At 50.1% G+C, this 27,492-nt stretch overlaps 1 protein-coding gene across 1 annotated transcript in view; it reads right to left on the bottom strand.

Moving 5' to 3' along the window:
• Positions 1-27,492, bottom strand: part of SYNE3 (spectrin repeat containing nuclear envelope family member 3) — a 100,208-nt gene that overhangs the window by 57,727 nt on the left and 14,989 nt on the right. The window contains exon 2 of the mRNA XM_032180361.2: positions 1,371-1,528. Coding sequence (XP_032036252.1) covers positions 1,371-1,514 — 144 coding nt within the window. The 5' untranslated portion in view covers positions 1,515-1,528. The remainder of the gene's footprint in view (positions 1-1,370; positions 1,529-27,492) is intronic.

Below are 27,492 nucleotides of genomic sequence, written 5' to 3'. Positions count from 1 at the left end.
ATGGGACCCACGATAGGGGTGTGCCTCATACATGCTTGCGCAGTTGCCCTGATTGTTTGCATACGTGTCTCCATTAGGCTGGGAACCCTCAAGAGCAGGGTGGGCCTCACCCACCTGTCCAGCCCCAGCCCTCGCACAGGGATGGCAGAAAGCAGGGGGTATTCCACTCTCGGGTGATCTGTGAGGGAGCTTCCCAAACAGAAGGTGAAGGGAGCACAGCAGAGAGCTTGAATGTGAGTGAGAGGGTTCTGCAGGCACAGGAAGCGGTGTGAGGAGACTCCATTTCTCCAGTTGCAAATGCAGACAATGGCTCCTGTCTCTGGATGTGGTGGTGACACTAAATTCAAACATTGACTCGGAAAGGTGATGAGGATTCTTAATTCCCACTGTCCACTTCCAGAAAGGGCATGAAATATATGCAATATGGTGCGCAGTGCGCAGAATCGAGAAGACAACACACACAAAGGAAACACACAAGAAACCAGCTGTGGGGTCACCACTGCTTCCAGCCTGGCTGGGTGACTGGTTTGCTGCAGGAGAAGGCAGCACCTCCCCCACTAAGAGTAACTATTGTTGGGTGATAAATTAGAATTATGGGATATCTAAATGGATGTGACCCCAGAGGTGTGTAAGTCAACTGCTCCATTTGCAGATGGGAAAACTGAAGCCCAGAGTGGGGCATGGATTTGACCAAGGTCACACAGCAATCTAGCATCAGCAAGGAGATGATAACTCCGGCCTCTGGCTCTTAGCTCAGTATTCTTCCCTCTTGTCCCCAGGCCACGGGCAACCCACCCTCAGACAGCGGCACCACGATGCCAGGCCAGGCACCGGGCACCAGCACTTAGTGCTACATGGTCTTGTGCCAGGTGGGGTGGGTAAAGCCAGACTGGTTCTGGAGAAGCTCAGGAAGTCACTCCTTGATGGGCAGAGCCCCTTCCCTGCTCCGCTGGAGGAAGACCTTGGCCAACCCAGATCTGGCAGGGACCCCAGCCAGGCAGAAGCAGAGAAGGGATGGGAAGCCCCCCCAGCAAGGGCTGGGGACCCACCTGGCTGCACAGGTCCCCCCTGCAGGGACAGGAGGGTGAGAGGACAGGCTCTAGTTCCTTATCATCAGAGTGTGTTCCAAGGACCAGCAAAAATGGTATCACCTGGAACTTGTCAAAAGCAGAGTCTCAGGCTTCACCTCCACAGACCTGATGAGAGTCTACTACTTAAACAAAATCTCCAGGAGATCTGTGTGTACACCAGAGTCTGAGAAACACTGGTTTAGTCCACCCTTGCCTTTAACGGATAGGAAACCTAGATCTGAGGGCGGGGTGGGATGGGGCCAAGACCACAGGGCCATCTGAGGCCACGCCTCTGCATACCTCGGTCTCCCACAGCCTGGCCTCCAGGGCCGCGCGGGGCCCCTGCGTGTTGTCATTGACCTGCAGCTGATCCTGCACAGCCTTCATCCATGCCTGGGCATCCTCCACGCTCCTGTCAAAGTCCTCCTGGGGCTGCAGAGTCATGGCACCTGCAGGGGCTGAAGAAAGGACCACAGATAAGGCCAACAGGCAGGAATGTAGGGGGCTGTGGAAAGGCCCCCGGCAGGACACCTGGGACAGGCCCACTCCCACCATCAACCCTCCCCTGGTGCTCCCAGTTGGGCAATACGGCCAGAGGTGACCATGTTTGTTGGGACCGGAATTAGGCAGGGAAGGAAAACAGGTCTGGCCTCTGGGAGAACTGGCTCAGGGCTCTAGCCTGGCAAAACTGCTTTGTCTTTGGCCTCTCAGGTTCCCTGCTTCCTATTCTCCCAGCTTGGGGCCCGGAGGCAATTCTCATCTGTCTATTCAGATTGCACGCTCTCCAAAAGAGGATGTCAAAACCTGCAGTCTGAAACGTCTAGACCCATAATGATCTTGATTTGAATGAATCAAACAGGCCTCAACCTAAGGAACACTGTTCTGGGCATGGGCCAAGCTGACGCCAGCCCTGAGCTCTCCCCGAGATGAACCTCTCAGGCTGGGGATGGCCGTGTTAGGTGCATGCCAACCCCACCACTCCACCAACCTGAGTCCATGGGCAGGTGCTGCTAAAGCTACCCACTGAGCTGCTCCCCTCTGACCTCCGCACAGCACTCCTCACAACCACTGAAAATGAACTCAATGCCTGAGATGCAACCCGCTTGCTATGCCGGCCCTAGGTAACACCTGCCTGCCGGCATAGGTCACCCACCAGAGACCCCTTTTCCTGGACTGTCCATTTGACTTCCCCTGGGCTATGGCTGCAAAGTCTCAGATTTTCTCCTGTGACTTTCTTAAAATCCCAGTTAGTCCAGGCAAAACTCTTCTGTATTCCAGTTCTAGTTGTCTGCGTATAGCAACCGTGTAACTGCTTTGAACTAAAGTTATTTGTATCTGCATTTTATTCAAAGGGATTGTGTCTGGTTTATCCTCCAATCTTCCACAATACCTTGTACAGACTAAGGCCAACGTTGTCAAATGAGCCCAGAATGGGTATAAAGTTTAACACATCAAAAAACTCAACAAGGCATTATTTAAAATGGCAAAACAAAACCAGAAACAACCTACATGCCCAATTATAGGAGATTGCTTAAGTAAGTTATGGTACACTTGCACTTTAGAATATTATGCAGCCAGCAAAAAGGAGGCTTAAAATGAATTTGTGAATGGGAATTTGTAGGATACAATGGCAATACCAAAAAAGAGACAAAATTATATATTAGGTAGTCACAGCTCAACAACTAGTAAAAGCAAAACAAAACATTAACAAAAACTACACTCATAGAAAAAGGCTGGGGCCAGGCACGTGGCTCATGCCTATAATTCCAGAACTTTGGGAGGCTTAGGCAGGAGGATCGCTTGAGCCCAGGAGTTCAAGAAAAAGGCTAGGATGTCTTGCCATTAAAAGGGCTATGTGATCAAGCCGGGGCTGTGTGCAGTGGCCTTAGCCCCTTTCAGGCCTGGATTTTAAGCACATTCCATGGGACCCTCAGGCCTCTCTCTCCCTGGCATGGGGGGAGAGGCACAGTGACCTTGAAGGCCACTTGGTGGAGAGGGGTAGGACCACCGTTGGAAGTTGTTGTTTTTTTTTCCTTTTTTTTATATTAAGCACTTAGAATTTACATTACAATTTTTATTACATTACAGTAAAAAATCATCACTATTAAAAATAAAAATTGTCTTCACTCATCAGTTAGTAAGCATCTACTGGGAAGCTGGGCACCCTCCCCAGGCCCTGCATGGGGCCAGAGGAAGCTTCAGGGGAGAACCCACGAGAGAGAAGGAGAAAATGGAAGAGGCCATCAGACGCGTGCTGGGCCAAAGGACGCAGGCTGGCCAGGGGGAGGTGGGCGACATAGCGGGCTGTGCTCTGGAAACCCATCCTGTGATTCTCCCAATGAGTTGCTTTCCTTTCAGACCTGCTTTGACTTTTTTGTAACAACTTAATATGTTCCCTGTAGCCACTCCCTGCCTTTGAATCCTTTACTTGAAAAGCACATTGGATGTGCAAGCATTTGAATGTATTTGTTGTGGCTCTAATTTCTCGGCTAGTGTGTAACTTGACTGGCTTCCAAAAACTCAGCTTTTATTTTTATTAAGCAAAGAATGGGAGGGACAGAGACGAGTCCCGTTGAGTCTCAGATGACAGGACAGTGGGGAAGCGTTGCTCTAATCAAGAGGCAGCAAGGCTTTAGAGCACCCCTTCTTGTTGGCAATGCCCATGGCCTATGAGGCTCAGTGGTTGGTGTACAGAGGGTATAGCAGATGAAACCCAGGGACCCGGTGGGGTTGAGTCGGTGGGGATGTCTCAGACCAACCGAACTGTGGGCTGGGTGAGGCTGCAGGCAGAGTTCAGGAGACCTGAGCCTCCTCTGCAGTTCTTTTTTTTTTTTTTTTGAGACGGAGTCTCGCTCTGTCACCCAGGCTGGAGTGCAGTGGCGCGATCTCGGCTCACTGCAAGCTCCGCCTCCCGGGTTCACGCCATTCTCCTGCCTCAGCCTCTCCGAGTAGCTGGGACTACAGGCGCCCGCCACCACGCCCAGCTAATTTTTTTGCATTTTTAGTAGAGACGGGGTTTCACCTTGGTCTCGATCTCCTGACCTCGTGATCCGCCCGCCTTGGCCTCCCAAAGTGCTGGGATTACAAGCGTGAGCCACCGCGCCCGGCCCCTCCTCTGCAGTTCTGCCTATTTTGCTTCAGTTCAATGAAACATAAGACTTAAGCGCATGCTCAGAGCCAGGCCTGATGCTGCAACCGCAGCATCAAATAAGCAGACAGCAGACACTATCCCACTCTAAAGCTCTCAGAGGAGCTTCTTTACCACTTAATGTGGTATTAGGGACAGTTGAACAGGGAGTCTCTGAGGGACCTCTGAGGTTGTGGGTTGAGAGGGTCGATGTTACTGTGGCCCCTGCACGCCAGGTCCTGGGGACCAGCTTCTGCCCTGGGACTACCAGACTGCTCTGGGTCCCCCCTTTTTCCGCACGTTGGACCCCTCCTCAGCCAGCCTAAAGCACTGCTTCCTGTGTCACCACTCCCTCTAAGGGAGGCCGAGGTAAGCCGGCCTCCCACAGCCATTGTACAGCTGCTGGTCACTCCCTGAACCCCTTGCAAGGAAGAATGGTCTAGGGGACACTGTCTATTGGCAGGAGTATACTCTTCCTGTAAAGGGTCAGGTAGAAAATGTTTTTAGCTGTCTCGGGCCACATACAGTCTCTGTTGCATAGTCTTCCTTGCTTTTACGACCCTTTGAAAATGTCAGACCCATTCTTAGCTCACTGGCTTGACAAAAACACACCACAAGGGCACTTGGCCTATAGGCTGTCATGAGCCAACCCCTATCTCAGGTGGTCCAAGGCTACAACCAGCAACTGCAGAAAGCCCAGCAGGCAGCAAAGCTAGCTGGCTAGGTGACCCCACAGGCACATGTCTGGGAAAGAGCCAGCCATGAGGCCAGAAGGACCTAGAATTAGTCCCATTGGTCAAGATCCCATGACTCACTAGCTGTGTGGCATCTGGCTGGTCACTTAACCTCTCTGGGTGTCCATACTATCATCTGGAAAATGGGGATAACACCTAGATTTAATTAATTTAAAAACCCATCCAGGTACAGTGGCTCATGCCTGTAATCCCAGCAGTTTGGGAGGCTGATACGGGAGGATCACTTGAGCCCAGGACCAGCCCAAGCAGCATAGTGAGACCTCATCTCTACCAAAAAAACAAAACAAAACAAAACCAAAAAACCAAAAAAATTAGCCAGGTGGGAGGATCACTTGAGTCCGGAAGCTCCAGGTGGCATTGAGCTATGACGGTACCACTGCACCCTAGCCTGGGTGACAGAGAGAGATTCTGTCTCTAAAATAAATAAATAAATAAAATTTTAAAAAAGTTGCCCAGAGCCTGGAGCACACACCATGCTTGGAAATAGTTCCTTTTTACCAAATGCACAGGTGTTGGGTGGAGGGCTTTCCTTCCTTGGGAACCTGCATCCAGACAGCAGCTGTCTCACCAGCTCGAGGTTGGGGGAGCATAGGAACTGGGTTACCAGCTGATAGACTAATGAATCAGTGCACTAAGTGGCTGCTGAGTGCAGGTGCTGAGGGTGTGGAGACAGACCAAATGTGGCTCTGGCCTGGTGAGGCTCCATGTCCAGTGCAGTGGGGGTGGAGGGCAGGGATGGACACACAGGAAGGCAGCTACAGTGAGGCCAGCGTGAGCTTTGAGACAGGAGGACAGGGGCCACGGGGCCTCAAAGCGCTGGTTGTCACCTGGCTCGAGGAAGGTGGCTGGGAGGCACTGCCTGCTGAGGGCACTGGAGCTGGCAAGGGTTGGGCATTGGAGGGGGCAGGTAGGAGACAGCTCCAGGCCAGGCTGCATGGAGGAGGGAAGCGCTCTGCACTCAGAGGTGGGCCGAGACTGGGGTCACTGCAGAAATGGCAGATGCACATGGCCAAGGACAATGAGAAAAGGTTGCAGGAGTGAGCAGAGCCAGCATGCCTCTCTGGCAGGGGAGAAGTTTCGTCTCTGGACTGGTTAAATGGAGATAGTATTAATAAATAAATAAATAAATAATTAAATAATTAAATAAATAAATAAAAAGGAACTGTGCATTTTCCAAACAGTATTGCATAAGAAATGTGCTCGGGGGTAAAAACAAGAAAAAAAAAAAAAGTAGTTTCTGTTTCCAGGCCCTGTCTGGGGACATCCCTGGGGTGTGGCTGCAGGCAGCGGGAGAGTAGGGCTCTAGGCGTGTCTCTGAGCTGTCCCCACTGAGTCAGTGAGAGGGCTGGCCATGAGAAAGCTGACCCTTTCTGGGTCATGTTGGCGCTGGTGTACGGAGGAGACAGAAAGGAAACAGCCTTGGGTTTGGGTTTCAGCGTCCACGTGGTTAACGCAAATGACAGCGGAAGAGAAGTGATTTTTTTTTTTTTTTTTTATGATGGAAATCCCCGAGCTGGGGCAGATGATGAGGCAGGCTTGAGACCGAGCACATGCTCAGAACACAAAACCTGGGTCAAAAGCCACGGGCCTGGAAGACCAGCCAGTCCCCCAGAGGTGGATAAGGCCTGTGGGCACGGCTGGAGACACAGCTTCCCCAGGAATGGACAGCAAGGATGCACTTTGGGAGAGGACAGGAAGCTTCCAGAATCTGAGTTCCAGGCTTCAGCCATCTTCTCAGAATGGGACACCTTAATTTGAGTCATAAAGAAAGCTCAGAGTGCTTTGAAGAAGGTGAAATGTCATAATGAAGAGTGTGGTCGACTCCGGGATACTGGAAAACGTGATGCAGACTGAAAAAAAAAATGGCCAGCCATGGAAGAGAAGGTGCTAACACTCATGAAATAATGACAGGCCCACACCATGTGAGGCCCTTGTCCAAAAACCACCCCGTTTGGGCCTCCTGGCATCCCGGTCTGAAAGGCAGCCCCAGCCCATCTCAGGAGCAGCAGAAGGGGAGTAGCGGGGCTGCCTCTCAGATGAGCTCTGTGGCCCATTAGCTGGCAGCCTGGGCAAAGCCTCCTCCCCACCCCCTACCCCAGGCACAGCAGCGGCAGCTACCTCTTAGAATGCTGCGGGGCTGACTGGGGCAGCTGTGGGAACACCTGGTCAGTAATAGGTGCCCGGGGCACAGGAGCGGCTGTTACCTTCCACAACCCTAGATAAGAATGCACAGACTGCAGTCATTGGCCCAGGACATGGAGGCACTTGCAGTAGCACTGAGATTTAAACCTTGTTCTATTGGATTCTGAAGCCCTAGATTCTCACTAAACCATATTGACTCCAAAATAAAGTTGAACTTCACCTACCATGGGAGCATCTAATAGAACTGTCCCTGGGAGGAAAGCAACCCCGTGTAAGTCAAGGTCCAATCAGCAGAGTAAAGCCCCTCCGAGTCCAGCTACGAACCAGGAGGGTGTAATGAGGAGGAGGAGCTGAGAAGCTGCAAGGAGACAAAAGGAAGCCCAGAGATCAACCCCTAAGCTGGAGAGACAAGGCAGGGAGGCGATGTTAGATGTTACTAGACCCATGTTGGGGGCTGCTGAGCAGCAGGAACTAGAGGCCCAAAGGAGATACATCTGCTGCAGGAGACGCCACCCAGGGCGGAGAGGCTGTCAGAGAAACCTCCAGCCGACTACTCACCTCTGGTCCTGCCAGAAGCCAGTATAGGGGAGCTGGGACAATGCAGCTTGCAGGGGGTCAGCTCTCCTGTGACCCAGGGCAGAGCAGAGGACAGGGAGAAATAGATGTGTGGGCCCCCAGGCCAGGGCTGCTCCTGTGGTCCATCGGGTAACTATGAATGTCCATCTGGACACAAGCTCCCTTTGCCCTGATTCTGGGCCTGAAAGCAATTGGCTGAGATGCAATTTGGTCTCTAGGGGACCAGCCTTGCAGGAAGGAAAAGATACTGGCACTGAAAAAATGCCTGAGGCAGATCGCCTGCTGGGTCAGCACGTGGATTGCCAACTAGGGCTGAGGGCCCTGTGTCCTGGGGTCGCTGGGCACGGACCTCTCTCCCTCCCTTCCCCTTCCCTGGCTCTTCAAAGCTCAGGGTGCTGGGTGGGGCCCCTACTTGGCTTTGCAGCGCCACTGGTGAGGGGCTGATGCCCCATAAGGACCAGGTTCTTACCTCTGTCTCAATCCCTCCAACATCCTAACAGCAGTTTTTAAAATTCTCTGGGGCCAGGCACGATGACTCACGCCTGTAATCCCAACACCTTGGGAGGTCAAGGCAGGCGGATCACCTGAGGTCAGGAGTTTGAGATTAGCCTGGCCAACATGGTGAAACCCTGTCTCTACTAAAAATACAAAAATTAGCCGGGCGTGATAGCTTGCACCTGTAATCCCAGCTACTTGGGAGGCTGAGGCAGGAGAATCGCTTGAACCTGGGAGGCACAGGTTGCAGTGAAAAGAGATTGCGCCACTGCACTCCAGCCTGGGCGACAGCGAGACTCCATCTCAAAATAAATAAATTAATATTATCTGGGAATTTGAAAACACTGTAATTCTTCTTGTCATTCAATGATCCAGAGGCTCCAAGAATCCTGCTGGGGACCTAACCCAATCTCGTTAGCAAACACCCCTGAAACACGACACCAAGCCCCTCCCGAGCAAAGAAAGTGGCAACATCAGTTTCAGGGAGTGACTGTCATGTGGCGGGCATTATTTGTCCCATTTTACAAAGAGGGAAACTGAGACTCAGAGAAGCAAACAGCCTGCTGAAAAGTGGTGGACGCAGGTCCATCAATAACAGTAAAAGCCGACATTTACCCGGTGTTCTGCAGCTGCCTGACTGTATGATAAAAGGTTTGTAGGTATTAACTCACTTATCCTACATAGGCTCAGTGACACATTCACATTATCCCCACTTTACAGCTGACAAAACAGGTTTCATGATACTAAGAACGCTGCCCAAACTCACCGGGACGCTAGGTAGCAGAGGCAAGACTTGAACCAAGGATGACCTGAGTCTAAACTCTTTGCTCTTAAATCCCCTCATGCCACACAGCTTCCACGGCCCTCCCTGTCCCTCCCAGAACCCCACTGGGAGCTGCCGAGTTCCAGGAAGGTAACTCCAGGGCAGGAATCTATCTTGAGCTGCAGCTCAAGAATCTAGAGTTTAGGGAAACCAATTGAGCCCCTCAGCTGCCAGGCAGCCTCCGTCACACTGTGCCCGCTCACTCCAGCCCTGTGCCAACCCAGCTGCCCACTGACATTCTGCTCTGGAACTCAGAAAGCGTTGGGATTCAGACCCAGGTAAACCCCAGCTCCCATGGCAGGCCCCATTAGCAATTACAGCCTGGTGCCCCTACTCTGTCAAGCTGGCCGGGGCCGCCCACCACAAGCTGACCCAGAGTTCTGGCATGGGCGTGCTCGCCTCCCGTGACTCACTCGGCTGTCCTGTGACTCATTCCCGCCCTGCCACACACACTCCCACCCTTATCCTCTCTTTCCCACTGCTCTCTTATGCTTGGCTGGAATTTCAGGAACTGAGTTACAGCTGGTCTTAATCCCAAAGCTTTTTCCAGTGGATTCTGGGAACACAATTTTGTTTATTTATCGCAGAGGCGGTTGCACCAAGAGGATGGACCTTGGCAGTCTTCTCCTCTGTGGCACTGGCAGAAGGTGATTCTCAGAACAAAGTGTGTGAAAGGAGGGATAGGAACTCAACGGTGGCGCCCATGCATTATCTCATTTAATCTCACAGCAACCCTGCCGGTCAGCTAATCCAAAGTCAGGAGAAATTACTGGGCTTCATTCCGTCTTAGAGGTGAGCAGACAGAGCTTTGGCAGGTTAAGGGACTGCACCAAAGCCACGCGGGCTGCAGGGCCACACCACCCTCTGTCCACCGGCTATGCATGGTTACACAAGAAGTCTCACCTTGGAAGGGGTTGTGAGGCCCACTCTACAATTACAGCCACAAAGGACACTGGCCAGGGACTGCTCTGGAGGCAAGTGGTCCCAAAGCCATTTTAAGTCAGCCCCACCGTCACAGACCGGTGGTGCCTGGTAGGGAAAACCAGCTGCTCCCTGATGCACCTCCTTCTCCAGATACGCAGACCGTAAAACCCATTTCCAGTCTCTCAACGAATGAAACCCAAGTTCCCTAGGCATAGTCTGGAGGACGCCAGGATTTCCACCCGGGAAGTGCTGGCCTTGGCAACACACAAATACAGGTGTTTGAGAGGGAGAGAAGATACCAGGGCAGCTAAGAGGGAAAATAGGACAGAGTGGAGGGGGTAGAGTGTGTGCAAGGTAAAAAGAGGTCCCCAGCTGTGGTAGGGATGAAGGCCAGGCTGCTGCAGAGATACGTTCCTAGGGTAGAGCAGGTGGCTCCAAGGTGTGGGGCCTTAGCTCTTGGGACCAGGTGTGATTGTCTCAGGTTGCAGTCGGAGACTGTGAAGGGGAGGGCTTCCGGGAGGTTCAAGGGGGCTCCTGAGGGGAGCCCTGGCCACAGAGTGACAGGGGCTGCTGGCAGTGTGGGCGGAGCCGGTCAGAGGGCAGGCAGGCAGAGCACTGGCCGTCTGCTGCAGGTCAGAGAGCACTGGGCAGGGTACCAGGGCACAGGTCCCAGCCTGGCTGGAACATTGAGTGCCATGGGCCACTGATGTGTGGACAGGCCAGTCAATGCAGCAGGGTTGGTACTGGCTTTTCACACTGGGAGTGTGACTTATGCATGGGTTGTGAAATCAACTCAGGGGTCTTGATCAAAAGTGCTTTGTAAGGAAAGAAGACAGAATAGAATGAAAAATATCACAGTGCCTCTCATGGATGAAGGATAAATACTGTTTCGTGAGACTGTTGCTTGTTTGATGGATGCGTTGCATATGTATAAATGTAGAATGTATTTCACTGAGAGTTATGATTTAAACAAAACCAAAATCCTTTGAGGAACGGTGGATTTGCTCAGTGATTCTCACACTGGCGCCTGCCTCAGAGACACCTGGGGGGCTTGTTAAACCACAGATGGCTGGACCCCACCCCCAATTTATAAAACTGGGGGCTAAGAATTTGCATTTCTAATGAGTATTTACGTAACGTTGACACTGCTGCTTCAGGACCTCACTCTGAGAACCATGGGCTTGGAGGATGGCTCAGCCTCCCGTAGACCAGAACAGATGATTCTAACCGTGGGCGTGAGTGTGTATTTGGCAAATTCATCCACCCGGTGGGAGGGCGGTTGGGGCTGGGTCCTATTAGGTTTGAGTCAATGTAGGCCAAGATTGGAAATCAGAAAGGAATGAAACTGCAAAGAACCCCTGCCCTTCTTGCCTCAACTGCACCAGTCACTTCTGTTTCTGAAGAGCAGAGCAGGCTTCCTCCTTTTGGAGAAGAACAGAGTGAGGCGGGGCTGCTGGCTCCCTCCCCAGATTCCAATGGGCTTCACTTCACACAGCTTCCCTGAAGCCACCTTAATCAATAGACCTGAGGCATTCACTTGAGAGTGCGAACACACACATTCCTCAGATGCCCTGAAGGTAAACTGAGAGAATTGGCTGCTCCCCGACCAAAGACAGGACGCCCTAACCTACAGGTGCCAGGAGCTCTGCAACCCCACCTTCTGATGGCCACCCCTGCCCCACAGCCCCTAGACCTCCCAGGAATGTGGAAATGCTCAGCGTATTTTCCCTCTGCCTTCACCAGGCTGTCTCCTCTCCCTCTCCCCTTACACCACTCCCTCTAGGATACCCAGCATCCCCACAGGCTCAGCTCAGATGGCTCCTCTTCCAGGAAGCCTTCCCTGAATGATTGACACAGCCATGGCCACTCCTATGCAGATGTCCATCTCAGCCTGGATCCCACTGGACTATAAATATCTGTCCCCTCATCTCTCCTGCTCCTCACTTCACCTCCCCCGTGGAGCTCAGTGCCTGCTCTGAGTCAATATGAATGAATGCAACTTCTCCCACCTCACCCCTGAGGACCAGCAGAGTCTGATTTGGGACAAGGGTCGGAGGGGGACAGAGGTGCGGACAGCAGCCTGCACTCAAGGGGTACACTGCACCCCCACCACCCCTTATCAGCTCCATCTGCACGATGCCAGGCAGAAGGGAGAAGGGCTGTGTCCTCTGGAAGCCCTGGGAAAGCAGCCCTTCCCCGACCCCACACCTTGCAGTGGAAACACACTCCCCAGTGCCCATAGATGAAATCTCCAGGGTCCTGGCCCCTGAGGAGAGCTCCCATCTGCTCTGGGGCAAGGCTAATCCCAGGTACTGAGCCAGCCCCCAGGCCCCCATCACCCCCAAAAATATCTGGCCCAGTGAGGCAGAACCAGCCAGGATGTCTGACCCCTGGTCCCTGCACCTGCCTGCACCTTCCCCAGTGACCCACCCAGCACCCCTGACAGCATGTCCCCCACTGACACCTGTCCCCCAGGCTGCTCCCCACCCCTCTCTCAATGTCTTCTTGGCCCTGGGAGTCAGAGATGCCAGGCCTCACCCTCCCCGCCAGTGCCTCATGCCTTCTCAGGCAGGAGTCTTCTCCACAGAGGGACCCTCCCTGAACCCCCCAGACCTGCCTGGCCAGCTGGCCCTGCCTTCCCGGACATCTCCGTCTTCCTGGGCCATGACCACACACACCTCACCACAGTCCTCCTCGGCCCTAAACCCCAGCGGCCCATGGACAGACCCTTTTAAAGCAAAATTATGGCTGCACAAGAACACATCCTCAGACTGTACTCTTATCAACACGGACTTGAGAAATGACAGCCTTCTACTAGATGAAAATGTCTTTCCGTTGAAAAGGACTGGCCAAAATATAGGGTTTACACCTTCTGTTTTTATTACACACAAATTTTTAAACTTCACATAAAACTTGTGGTCTCCAAACAAATCCTCCTGACACCCCAAGGTGAGGGAGCCCAGCCTGAAGGATAAAGTCAGTATTCCTCCGACCCTCAAGGACGGTGCCTCCTGCCAGCCCTACAGTCCTAACTGGCCAGGGTGCTCCCTGCACTGCATGCCAGCTGCACCACACTGCCTGCATTTCTAGAATATTAGAGTCTGGGTGCCACAGCTCCAGTTAGTTCTGCCTAGAGAGTCCTTCCCCCACTCCGCCCCACCCTCCCCTCCACACCTGCTTCTAGCTGACTCTTCCCTGTCTCTTTCAGCTCACAGCCACTGCAGGTGCAGGGGAGAAATCTTTTCTGCCTCTGCTCCCCCTGGTAGAAGTGACTTCTCCTTTCTTTGGGTCCCCACAGGGCCCTGTGGCTGTTGCCATGTATGACACATTTACTAAGCATTTGACATGATTTTCTTATATTCTCTTACATTCTTTCTTACATTTCTTACACCTTGGAGGTAGGTTCTGTTATTGTTCCCATTTCTCAGTGAGAAGACCAAGGCTTGGGAAGGCCTGGCAAGGTGAGGGATAGAGTGAGACCGGAGCCAGCACTTCCACCACGATGCTGTGTTTCACTGTCCGTGTTGCTGGCATGAACCACAGGAGCTCCCTGAGGAGGGGTTTGGCAGGTTCATCTTCCTAACTGAGCAGCTGGAGATTGGAGCTGCCATTATTTTAAACCACCTTCTTGGGTGTATGATTTATAAACAAGACACTTCACATATTTCAACCGCACAATTTGATAAGTTTTAGCATATACACCTGTAAAGCCAACACCCATCCATAAAATGAACATACCTGCCTCCCCTGAAAGCTCCCTGGCTGGCTTTGTAATTCCCACCTCCCACCTACACCCTGTCCCAGCCACCACCGATCTGCTGACTGTCGTTGTAGATTTGTTTGCATTTCCTAGAGTTTTGTACATAAATGGAATGGGATGACACAGAAAATACAGGCGACCCTTGAACAACATAGATTTGAATAGTGTGGGTCCCCTCATACACAGATGTCTTCCACCCCTGCCACCCTCGACGCAGCAAGACCAACCCCTCGTCTTCCTCCTCCTCCTCAGCCTACTCAACATCAGGACGATAAGGATGAAGAACTTTATGATGACCCACTTCCACTTCATAAACGGTAAATATATTTTCTCTTTCTTATGATTTTCTTAATAACGTTTTCTTTTCTTTAGCTTACTTTATTGTAAGAATATAGTATGTAATACATACAACATTCAAAGTATGTATTAATCAACTTTGTGTTATTAGTAAGGCTTCCAGTCAACAGTAGCTATTAGCAGTTAAGTTTGGGGGGATTCAAAAGTTAGACTTAAATTGTGCAAGGGGCTGGTACCCCTAATCCCTGCAGTGTGCAAGGGTCAACTGTACTCTTTTTAGAGAGAGGGGTCTGATTTTTTCACTCAGGATGGTTACTTTGAGATTCATCCATGTCGTTGCCTGTATCAGTGGTTTGTTCCTTTTTGTTGCTGAGTTTCCATAGCATTCCTGTGCGACAGATTGTGGATTCATTCACCCACTGATGGACAGTTTCCAACAAAGCTGTGATGAATACTTGTGTGTGCACATATGCTTTCATTTCTCTTGCGTAAATACCCAGGAGTGGAATGGCTGGATCGCATGGTAGGTGCATATTTAAGAAACTGCCAAGGCCAGGTGTGGTGGCTCACACCTGTGATCCCAGCACCCTGGGAGGCCAAGGTGAGAGGATCACTTGAGCCCAGGAGTTTGAGATGAGCCTGGGCAACATATGGAGATCCTGTTTCATAAAAGAGGAGAGGAGAGGAGAGGAGAGGAGAGAGGGGAGGAGGGGAGGGGAGGGGAGGGGAGGAGGAGGAGAGGGGAGGGGAGGGGAGGGGGGAGGGGAGGAGGGGAGGGGAGGAGAGGAGGGACTGCAAAACTGTTTTCCAAAGTGGCTGCACCTCTTTACATACCCAGCAGCCATGTGTGAGTTCCAATTCCTGCACAGCCTTGCCAATACTGTTCAGTCAGTCTTTTCATCTTAGCCCTTCTGGTAGGTATGTCATGCTGGCTCACTGTGGCTTCAATTTCTCACTGGTTTTGGCATTTGTGGTGTAGGATGGCCTAACTGAGCTCCCAGACTCTGTGCTGAGCACTTCCCAGGGATCTCCTCCTTGAACGCTCCTTGGTGTGCTGAGCACCGGGCCTGCTGGCTGAAGGCTAAGGGGGTGAGCAGCTGAGTGACTGAATGACAAAGACACATGGCCAACAGGGACCTGCTCCAATTCTCAGGGTGCTGTCAGCCAACTCCCTGCAGGCAACTCTCTGAGGACAGAACCAAGCAGCATGAAGCAACAGCCAAAGCCAGTAAAAGCAGAAGACAAATGGAGTCACCCACAGGTGCATGGGGCTCTCTGAGCTCCCCAGCAGCACATCCATGGGGTCTCTCTCCCATCTCCTGCAGGTCCCAGACAGATTCCTGTGTAGGGCCTGGAATTTCTGAACAACTCATGCAGCTGCCAGGGGGTCTCCTAGAATAAGGATTGAAAATCAACAACTTTTGAGTTCAGGGACCTGAATCCAGTCCAACTCCTCTGAACTCTGAGCCTGTTGTTCTCATTTGAACATAAACTGCCTCTGGGCACAGCCCTTGCCTATTTTGATCACAACACGTGGCACTTACTGACACACAGTAAGTGCTCACACACATTTTGTGAATGCAAGATACACCTGGAAAATCTAAACTACAATACCTACCTTGGTTGGTGCTTAGTAGGTACTCAGAAAGTGTTCTTTTATTTGATTATTTTTAGAGACAGGGTCTTGCTATGTTGCCCAGGCTGGTCTTAAACTTCCTGGGCCCAAGATTTCCGCCTCAGGCTCCCAAGTAGCTGGGACTACAGTCACGAGCCACCATGCCTGGCTTATTTTTTTATGAAAAGAAAGAAGTGTGGAGCCAGGATGGACATCTCTCTGCCCTCATTAGTCCTTGATTTCACGTGCTGCTGGCTCGGGGGAACTGAGAAAGGCAGGAATCAGAGGCAAGAGTGGGCCTCAGCACAGACTCTGTAACCCCAAAATAAGAGGCTTCCTTCAGGCCACGAGTTGGGGCAGAACAGGCTCTGGAATGGGGTTAGGAGTCATGGTTCCAGTGTGGGTTCCACCACCAACTTGCTCCCAAATCCCAGTTTCCTCAATGGTCAGAGGGGAGCAATAGTTCACACCTGACTTCCACCTGCTCTGAGACGAGTGAGCTTTAAGTTGGAAGGTTGTTGTGAAGGGGAAGGGCGCGTCTGATTCACCTTGGGGCTTTTTCTAACGGAATCAGTTAGTAAGGGAAATACACGCTGCTGAGAGGCCCTGCCCTATCCCAATGTAAAGGACTATCATTGTCATCTCTTGTTCTGGCAACCTAAAGGCTAATTATACCATATTTCCATGTTATAACGCGTAATAGCCATGGGCTATAACCAATTATGGCATGCACAGCAGGCTGGAGTAAATGCTATATTGTTCCAAGCTATAATTCCAACCTGTAACAGCTGGAGCCCTTGGTAGGCGCTAGCTCTGTGCCCAGCTGTTTTCTACAGCACTATACAGGGCTTCAGAAGCAAACATCCTACCAGGTAGATGCCATGACCAGCCCTTTATTACAGATAGGAAACAAGGCACAGAGATATTAAATAACTTTCCCAAAAGCATGCAGAGCCAAGATTGAACTTCGGGCAGGCCAGCTGCAGAGGCTTCCTGTCACCCTGAACTATACTGAGCTTGTAGACAAATGTCCAGCAAGCCCCCGGTCAGCATGCTGAGGCTGGCTGCAGAGCAAAAAGGTGTAAGTCAAGTAAGAGCTGCTGCTGGTTGGTGCGTGAAAGAGCTATGAAGAGCTCCCCATGGTGGCCTGACTCCATAGCTCAACCTGACACTCTTCAGATATGGCCCAGGGCAAGTGTTCACTACGTGGGCCAGGCCTGCGGCCCTATCAGCAAAGCCATGCATTGCCATCCACCTTCTCACACCTGCAGCTTGTGGCATGCAGCACCAGCCAGCATGCCCCACTCAGCTCTGCATCATCTGTTGATGTGTCTACCTTCCCATTAGAATGTCCCGCTCAAGGGCAGAGGCTTTATCTCATCCCCTCTGTATCCTCAGGCCTGGGATACAGCTGGCACAGAGGAGGAGGGCAGAGCTGCTTATTCAATAAATACACACAACATCAACATTCTTGGAAAGGCAGGACTGGCTGTTCTTGGGGCCAGGTCAGGGTAGGGAGTTGCTGGAACAGCCCCCAGATTTTGGGCTGGCTCTAGATCTCGGGTTGCGGGGTAAGCCTCACGGGATGACAGGACATTCCAGTGAGCCAATGAAAGGTTCTGTGGAAACCTCCCTGCAGGTAACATGTCATAGTTGGACTTGTTCTTAGGAATTCTCTTATCTAGCTGTGCCGTTTTATGGATGGGGAGACTTAGTGAAGGCAATAGACCCGCCCAAGATCTGGCAGCAGCTCAGTGTAGAGTGATGGCCAAGACCTATCTTGTGCCTCTGAGAAGGATCATTCTATTTCTTCAAAATGACTCACAGAGAAAGAAACAATCAACCCTTGTATTTACAGGCAGTTAATTTTCAACAAGGGTGCCAAGACAATTCAATGGAAAAGGATAATCTTTTCAACAGTGGTGATGGGACAACTGGATATCCACATGAAAAAGAATGGGATTAGACTCTTACATCACACTGTATAATAAAATTAACTCCAAATAGATCAAACACCTACACATAAGAGCCAAAGCTATAAAACTCTTAAGAAGAAAACATAAGCATCAATCTTCCTGACCTTGGAATAGGCATGGTTTCTTATATGTGATAGCAAAGGCACAGCAACAAAATAAAAAAAAACAGATAAATTAGACATCATCAAAATTAAAACTTTTGTATTTCAAAGGCAAAAAAGGTTAAAAAAAAAAGTGACACCATCAAGAAAGTGAAAAGATGTCCCACAGAATGGAACAAAATTTTTGCAAACAACGTATCTGATAAGGGACTTACATCTAGAATATCCAAAGAACTCTTAAAACTCAATAATAAACAGACAACCCAATTATAAAATAGGCAAACGATTTGAATAGACATTTCTTTAAATCATACCTACACCTAAGATGGCCAGTAAGCACACTGAAAAGCCCAGAAAGCACAGAAAAGTTTCTCAACATCACTAGTCATCAGGAAATGCAAATTAAAACCAAAATGAGATACTAGTTCACACCCATTAGAATGGCTATAATCAAAAGAAGATAATAACCAGTGTTGGTGAAGATGTAGGGAAGTTGGAACCCTTATATACTACTGGTAGAAACAGAAAATGGTGCAGCCACCATGGAAAACAGCCTGGCAGTTCTTCAAATATTAAACATAGAGCTACCATCAGATCCAGTAATTCTATCCTTACATATATACTCAAGAGAAATGAAAACATATGTCTACACAAAAACTTGTGCACAAATGTTCATGATAGCCAAAAAAGTGGGAGCAACCCAAATGTCCATCGACTAATAAATGCATAAGTAAAACATGGTCTATCCACACAATGGAATATTATTCACCTATGAAAAAGAATGAAGTGCTGACATATGCCACAATATAGAGAAACCTTGGAAACACTGTGCTAAATGAAAGAAGCCAGTCACAAAGGACCATGTATTGTATGATTTCATTGATGTGAAATGTGTAGAACAGGCAAATTTACAGAGGCAGAAAGTAGATTAGTGGTTGCCTAGGGCTAGGGAGGTGGGAGGTTGGGAGTTGACTGCAAAGGAGTGCAGGGGTCCTTTTGGAGGTAGTAAGAATATTCTAAAAATGATTGTGGTGATGGCTGTACAGCTCTGTGAATACACTAAAAGGCATTGAGGGTAGGCGAGGTGGCTCATGCCTGTAATCCCTACACTTTGGGAGGCCGAGGTGGGAGGACTGCTTGAGGCCAGGAGTTTGAGACCACCCTGGCCAACACAGCAAGACCCTGTCTCTATTTTTTTAAAGCACTGAATTGTACATTTTAAATGGGTGAATTATATATTATATGAATTATATCTCAATAAAGCTGTTTTTTAAAAACATCAGAATCCCAAAACTAGGAGGGCCATTAAAACTGACCTAATCTAACCAACCATCTCTGCTTGAATTTCCTTAAAAATACACCCACCAAAGGCTCGCAAGACTCTTCAACACCTTCAGTGATGGGTGGCTCACTGCCTTCTTCAGGCAGCCTATTCTATTGTTACATAGCTCAGGCTCAAAGGAAGTTTTTCCTTCCAGGAAGCTAAAACCTGTACCTTATAAATGGGGTGCCAATGTAAAGGAAGCTAAGAAACTGCTTGAGACCTTTTTTCCAAATGGAGAACAGTACGTTCCATTTACTGAGCAGGTATTAGGTGCTAGTTAATATGCCCCTCCCTCTCCAAGCATTTGTTAATGCATTTGCTCTTTAAGACAACTTTAATGGTTGGTATCATCATCTGCGTATCAGAGATAAGGAAACTGAGGCTCAGAGAGGTGAGATAACTTGAGTATAAAATTTAAGAACTGGATTTGCCCAGGAGGCAGAGCTGGAATTTGAACCTAGGTGTATGGAACTCCGGAGCTGCAGCTGTCCCAGCTGCTGAGCCAGACTGCTTCTGAGAGCCTGGCACCATTTCAGCATCCAAATGGGTCTTATGGGCCTTATATAAATGACACGAAATTCTTGAATCAAACAACAGAACAAACAGAAGCAAACTCTGCCTCCCAAAAGAGGTGCTGAATGCAGCCCCATGGGATGGGCAAAATGCCGGCCTAGGAGAAGAGGGGTGGCCACCAGTGGCTGCATGGCTGTGGGAAGCCAGCCGCCATGGACAGCCTTAAAGGAAAATAAGGCTAAGTGATGCCTTCAGGGGCATACAAATAGCCTTGAGTGCGAGGGTTCTCAACCCAACAGCCCATCATTTGGTGTTTCGAATTCCGATGAGGAACAAAGTCTCCCCCTGTGAAAGCTACTCAATCCAATTCAATAGCATGTGTTGAGATAATTTTTTTTAATTTTATACTTGAAAGGTAGGTCTTAATATTCATTCCCATTTTATAGATGAGAACACTGAAGCTGAGCAGTTTCATGGCCTGCCCAAGATTCCAGAGATAGTAGTTGGGAGGCAAGAATTCAAATCTAAGACCATTTAGCCAGGCGTGGTGGTGCCTGCCTGCAATCCCAGCTACTCAGGAGGCTGAGGTGGAAGGAGTTTGAAGCCATCCTGGGCAACACGGTGAGACCCTTAAAAAAAAAAAAAAAAAGACCATTTGACTTCCACATCCAGATGTGCCTGGTGCTGTGCCACTAGGGCCTATAGGTTTCAAGCTCGGGTTCTCCAGATCGCGAGCTCTAAATGAGAGTGCTATGGGTGTTAAATGCAGAGGCACAGAGCCTAGAGAAAAGAGCAATGATTCTTACGAAGATTCCAGGAGAGGATCACACAGGAAGGGACACCCTGGCTGGGATGTGAAGGATGAGCAGGGTCTGAGTAAGATGAGAAGTGGGAAAGGGCATAACGAGTGGATGGACTAGCGAGACCAAAAGCTGGGAGGTGGGGAAGTGCAAGTCCAAGTTCAGGCTGCAGGATGGGCTTGGCAATTGTTAACAAAGAGAGACGGGAGGAGGCCATACTGGAGAGCAGGCTGAGGGGACTGAACAGCACAGGATTCCAAAGAGTTGTTTGGGTTTTACTCTGTGGGCAATAGGGAGCCAGTGAGGGTTTGTGAGCAAGAGAGTGGCACAGCCTACTCAGTGACAGGACCCACAAGCAGTCAGGGCAGCATCTGCTCAATGGTGTGAAAACCACATTGGACCAAGCAGGGCCCTTGCAATAGGGCACCTTAAGTCACATGCTAGGAAATGCCTTGTAAGGTGCCGTTTAACCCTAAGGCATCCTATTTATTGTAAACCTGCTCTTCAAAACAAAGGCCATGGGTGCTGGGTGCGGTGGCTCATGCCTGTAATCCCCGCACTTTGGGAGGCCGAGGCATGCGGATCACCTGAGGTTGGGCATTTGAGCCAGCCTGGCCAGCATGGGGAAACCCCATCTCTACGAAAAATACAAAAATTAGTCGGGCATGGTGGCAGGCAGCTGTAATTCCAGCTACTCAGGAAGCTGAGGCAGGAGAATCGCTTGAACCCGGGAGGCGGAGGTTGCAGTGAGCCGAGATGATGCCATTGCACTCCAGGCTGGGCAACAGAGCGAGACGAAAGAAAGAAAGAAAGAAAGAAAAAGAAAGAAAGAAAGAAAGAAAGAAAGAAAGAAAGAAAGAAAGAAAGAAAGAAAGAAAGAAAGAAAGAAGAAAGGAAGGAAAGGAAAGGAAAGGAAGAAAGAAAAAAGGAAGGAAGGGAAGGAAGGAAGGAAAGAAAGAAAAGAAAAGAAAGCCATGGGTTCAGATGGAAGGGTCTTTTCTCAAGAACTGATTAAGCTTGCCAATATCTAATGAACTGTAAGACCAGCCTCTATTCCTTCCAAGAGTATCTGTGCCCAGTCTGTCCTTACAGTCCCTTTCCCAGGAAAATGCCCAGCCGGGCCCACCTTGGACAATGCTGTTTGACAGTTAAGGAGTCTCCTGCCTGCTGCTACCCTGTCTCCTGCTCTGGGCTCGTCTGCGACCCTATGATTGTCCTGGTAGGTGTCAAGGTTATCACTGGGTCTTGACCTTAGGGTGCCAAAGGAGCCTCCTGTTGATTGGGTAAAATGTTACCAAATGCTACTCACAACGGCAAGAGTTCCCACGTGTGAGGCCTGCTGCATGCCAGGCACTGGGCAGACACCATGAAGGCCCCCATCAACCTTCAAATCAGGGGTCATCGTGCTGCCTGACAGATGGGGAAACTGAGGCTGGCTCTCCTGCCCACGTCAGACAGCGACTGAGGCACCAAGTCAGAAGCAAGCCCAGGCCTGCGTGGCTCCAGCACCTGTGCCAGGCTGTAAAATGTCGGCAGAATGAGGAAGTGAATCAGGAAGGCAAGGGACGAGGGTTCCTTTTTGACTCAGAACAGGATTTCCCATCTCACACCCAAATGACTGACAGACAGACGGGGTGGAGGGTGAGCCCCAGCGGCTCAGGCCGGACCGTCCCCCATGAGCATTCCTGAGCCTGGGACAAGCCCGAGGGGCCAGCGAGCCTTGGGGTTACGGCAGCTGGGCCTGCGAAGCCTTCCCCTGTGGGCCTCTCAAGAGTATGGCTTGAAATGAATCAGGCAGAGCAGCTCGACAGGGCAGCAGCCCCAAATCCCAGGGCTCTCCCACCTCTCATTCCACTCAGAGGGGCTGGGAGGAGATGAAGGCCGTGCCCTAAAAGGACCCTAAGTGGATGGGCAGAGAGTCGGGTTGTGGTCATCTTGTCTTCTGACCAAGGACCATACCAGACCCAATTTCTCTCCTTTCCAAAGCTTGGGAGATGCTTAATTCATTTAATGACAAATCCTTCAAAGCCTATGCCAGACACTCTGGTCAGTGTCGAAGATCACAGAGATGAACCAAACAGATAAGAGCATCCTGCCCTGACAAAGCTCAGTGTCTCTTTCTTCTTCTGGAAAGTGAGTGTTGCATTTGGAGGATTCTCAACACTGTGGACTCCCTCCCCTGCCCTTCTCCACTCCAGTCTCTATAACATGGCATTTCCTAACATGGGACCTTCTGGGATCCACCCATTCATGAATGTCCTGTGGGACGCCTTAGCTAAATTCACATTCCAAAATGTCTCTGTGAGCTGGGGATTTTAACCAGCCTGCTCTGACATCACTGGCGGGCAGGGGCCTGGATGGGCCACGAGGGCTCCGTGAAATCTTAGGAAGCTTGTTCTCCTGGTGAGAACATCTGGAATTCCCTCCTGCTCCCCTAAGGCTCCCTATCTCACAGAAGACTAAGAACATGCTTGCCACAAGCAATCCACGGTGTCCATCATTACATTCTCATTGTAAATGGCTCAGAATATTCTATGGAGTGAAGGTCACAAACTTTCTTGAACCACTTCCTTTTTCTTGGACAGTTATATTGCATTTTCGTTTTCTCCAGGCAACCCAAATATTTGCAAAGTTACCATTTATCTAACAAGTGAGCAAGCTGTGGACTCTTCCGGCCACGAAGCAGCGCTCCTGCTGGGCTCAACCATCCATCTTGTACTCTTACACCCAAATGGTATTTTTTTGATCCGGAGCCATTATTTTCTTAGGCCTCTGCACTTGCTTTTTAGCATCAGCTGCTGGCCCTCTTTTCAGGGCCATTTTAAACAAAGAAATAAAATCTGTGGTCACTTGGCCCGAGCTGGAAGATCAGGGCCAAGTCAAATCTGGATGGTGTGAGGCTCCAGGGCTGGGCTGAGGGGGCCTGGCAAGTCTCACTCCTGGTGAGTCACCGCCCCAGCCCCTGTCCCCCCACACAGGGATTCACAAAGGCCTGCTTTTCCTGGGACACTTCCTAACAGCTGCTAAGGATTCAAACCTGACATTGCTGCCAAATAAGCTATGCGGTCTTAGCCCAGTATATTTAACTCCTCTGACTTTGCCTTCTCATCTGTAATATGGGGATGGTATTAGCATAAACTTCTCATTGCAGATCTGAAGACTAAGTGAGTTCATATTGGTAAAGTGCTTAGAACAATGCTGGCACACAGTAGGTGCTATATAACTGCCTGCTAAATAAATAATAAATTTGCAAATGTGACAGTTCTCCCGAGGAGAGAAAAAAAAGATGCAATATAACAGTCCGGCAAGGAAAGTTTGTGACATCCACCCACTCTACAGCATAATCTGGCCATTTACAATGAGCAATTAACACCCTAGAATAACGCACGGTCTGCAGAGAAAAAGCAGACTGCAAAGCGCTGCACTCTAGAATGAGGGTTGGCAAATTGTTTCTGGAGACGGTCAGAGAGCAAGGTTTTTAGGCTTTGCAAGCCATATGGTCTCTGTCACATCTCCTCAAATCTGTCATGGTAGCATGAAAATAGCCACAGATAGCATGTAAATAAATGAGCATGACTGGGTTCCAACAAAACTTTATTTACAAAAACAGGTGGCATTTGACCAGCAGGCCACAGTTTGTCAACCCCTCCTGTGCAAATCATTCAAAAACTGTCAAAAAAAGATGAAGAATGAAGCCGGATGCAGTGCCACGTGCCTCTAATCCCCACAACTAGAGAGCCTTAGTCAGAAAGACCTCTTGAGCCCAGAATCCAAAGTTGCAGTGAGCTGTGACAGGAGCACCACTGCACTCCCCTCCAGCCTGGGTGACAGGACAAGATCCCATCTCTTAAAAAAAAAAAACAGGAAAAAAGTAGCATCATAGAGCAGTGAAATCATGGGTACATTTCTAAGATTTCAATTTCCTTATAGTGGTATTAACAGTTTTTAAAAAAAAAAAATTAGAGGCTTTTAAAGTTACATTTTAATCACAATTAAAAGATTTTTGTTTGTTTGTTTGTTTTGTTTTTTTGAGATGGAGTCTTGCTCTGTCACCCAGGCTGGAGCGTAGTGGCATAATCTTGGCTCACTACAACCTCCACCTACTGGGTTCAAGTGATTCTCCTGCCTCAGCCTCCCAAGTAGCTGGAATTCCATTCATTTCATCAGAAATCTGGGATTACAGGCATGCACCACCATAGCCAGCTAATTTTTGCATTTTTAATAAAAACAGGGTTTCATGATGTTGGCCAGGCTGATCTCGAACTCCTGACCTCAGGTGATCCGCCTGCCTCAGCCTCCCAAAGTGATGGGATTACAGGCATGAGACACCATTCCCGGCCTACAAATTCAAAGATTTCATAGTTCCACCAGACTTTCAGAAAAAGTTAAGAGTATTAATTCCAGCATTCACATTACATGAGACAGAAAAGGTACAGACTTTGAAGTATGTATAGAATAGGACTGCATCTGTCTTCTCCATCTACTAGCTGTGTGACTCCAGCAAGTGTATTCACCTCTCTGTTCCTCAGTTTCCTCATTTGTAAAATGAGGATGACAGTGGCACCCACAAGCATGCAAAGAGCCTGGCACTGAGTGAGCCTGGTGCACCGTAGGCCCTCAACGCAAAGAAGCCACCTCTCAGTTCCCCCCAAGCTGGATCCAGCTGGCCCTGGGTCTATGGCAGCAGGACAAGGCGGACTAGAAAGCCTGGCATGCTTTACTTTCCAGCTAAAAAAAATACCCTCCACAGTTTTCAGCTTTGGTTTACAAAAACAACACAGAACCATTCGAATCTCACTTTTAATTTAATAATTGGCACCCCAGCCTGAGAAACGGCAGGGTTCATTTCAAATGGGAGTTCTTGGCGGGAGTGAATCTCAGAGCTGTACTCACTGAACCCTTAGGGAGACCCATGGCCCTGCAGTGCCTGGGCCCTTGACTGGCAGAGCCAAATCCATGCCTGGATCCAGAGGCTTAGGCACGAAGATGCTTCCATTCATTTCCCGGGAAACCTGCCAGTTTTGCAGGAGGCAGGGGGACGAGAGTCCTCTCTTGGCAGAAAGGAACATCTAACGGCTCAGAGTGAAAGGCTCTTCTGAATGAATGCCTCCTGTGCCTCACAGCCTCCATCCGAGAAAGTCCAAGAAGTGTAACAGGACATTCGAAGTCCTTATCCACCATCTCTGCAGCCTCAGCCTCCCCTACTTCCCGCCTCCTCTGCTTGCAGCAGGAACCACCTGTGGCTCCCTGTATGCATCATTTCTCCCCTTGGTCTTTGCTCCTGCTGGTCCCTCTGCCCTTCTCTGCCTGGCTACATTCACCCATTGGCTTTGGCATCACCACTTCCAGAAAGCCTTCCAGGATTTTTCATAGTGTAGAGGACTGGAAACTAGCATTACTAAGTACCCATGAGGTGTCTGTACACATCAGCTCATTGAGTCCGTTAAACCAGAATGATTGGCTTCTTTTTGTAGATAAAGAAGTTGAGGTTAGATTCAAAGTGGCTAAGTAACCTGCCAAAGGTCACACAGCAAGCAATCCTGCCCCTTTCTTCTCCCCAGCAGTCCCTTAGCAGAGCCCAGGCGGTTTTAAATTGTCCTCATTCTGCTGGGGCTGCAGGATGATGTCCACTGAGTTACCTAGAAGAATCCTCTGTATCACTAACTCTTGTCTTTTTTTTTTTTGAGATGGAGTTTCGCTCTTGTTGCCCAGGCTAGAGTGCAGTGGTGCGATCTCAGCTCACTGCAACCTCCGCCTCCCATGTTCAAGCAATTGTCCTGCCTCAGCCTCCAGAATAGCTGGGACTACAGGCACCTGCCATCACGCCCGACTAATTTTTTTATTTTTAGTAGAGACGGGGTTTCACCATGTTGGTCAGGCTGGTCTTGAACTCTTGACCTCAGGTGATCCACCTGCCTCGGCCTCCCAAAGTGCTGGGATTACAGGCGTGAGCCACCGTGCCCGGCCTACCTCCTGTCTTATATCTGAGATATTCAGAGAACCCTTGAGACCTTCTCCCCAGAACCTTCACCTCCTTGGAGTCCAAGGTCGACTGTTAACAGGCTGTGCAGGTTATAATTAGTACCTGCTTGTTCCTGCCAGAACTTTGAGACGCCAGGTTTACGACGTGCCTGTGAGAAGCCGGGCAGCCAGCCTAGGAACTGCCTTTTGTCCCGCTGCTCTCTGTGGGTCCCAACCTGAAGAGGCTACCCTCAGGAGTGAGTGATACCTTGCAGACTCGTAGATGTCCTCTTGAGTCCCCAGATCTCAGCACCAGCGGCCACCCACAGCCAGGCAGCAGGGAGAAGCCGCCCTCTGGGACTTTGCTTTGAGCCAGCCGGACTCAGCCGGAGGAGGCTGCCTTCCTGCCGGAGCTGGCCTGTGTCCGGGACTGAGCTCCCCATCAGACCCAGAGAACAATGCCCCACTGTTGTGTGCAGCGCTTGGAAGCTGAGCAACCACCTTCATGATCCCCACTGATCCTCTCCCTGACGGCCCGCGGGAAAGTGGCCAGCCATTTTAACACCTTTTCCCTCGCAGGACCCTGGGTTGTCCCCAGCAGCCCCATAGCAGAGTCACTGGCCCTTCCTGCTGCAGCTACAGCTCCAAGGGCACCCACCCAACTGGAAGAGGCGGACGGTCAGCACAGGAGCCCCATTCTTTGTACTCCCAGTGGGGGAGAGGGGGCGGTGAAGTGGGAGGGACACACGCTTGCTTCCCATGCCAGGCACAAAACCCCGTCTGACTTTCTAAAATATTTTCTCTCTCCTCTCAGACAATACTGGCTTTAATGAATTTCTCTAAAGGGACTGATGGTCCACACGCTTTGCATGAAAGGCAAATGCCACTGTGCCCAAGTTGACTACGCTACGACCCAGGGACAATGCACGCCTTCTGCCTCCACAGAATGGGCACCACATGTGCTGGGCCTCAGCAATGTCCGCTTCATGGAGCTAGTGACTCCATCCCCGCCTGCAAGCAGCTGGCAGGGGCTCAGGTGACTCATCTTCTCCTTTGTATTTTCTTCGGAGCACACGCAACCTTCTGATACGTTCTTGTTTATTTGTTTGCTTGCTTGTTGACTCTAGATCCTTCTAGAATGTGAGTTCCAATAGCACAAAGACCTTACCAATCTTGTCCATGACTCCCACCCCACTGCCCAGGACTGTGCCTGTCATACAGGAGGCCTCGTAG

Source organism: Hylobates moloch, unplaced genomic scaffold, assembly GCF_009828535.3.
Source record: "Hylobates moloch isolate HMO894 unplaced genomic scaffold, HMol_V3 SCAFFOLD_16, whole genome shotgun sequence".
Lineage (NCBI taxonomy): Eukaryota > Metazoa > Chordata > Mammalia > Primates > Hylobatidae > Hylobates > Hylobates moloch.
This window is presented reverse-complemented; position numbering and strand designations above follow the sequence as displayed.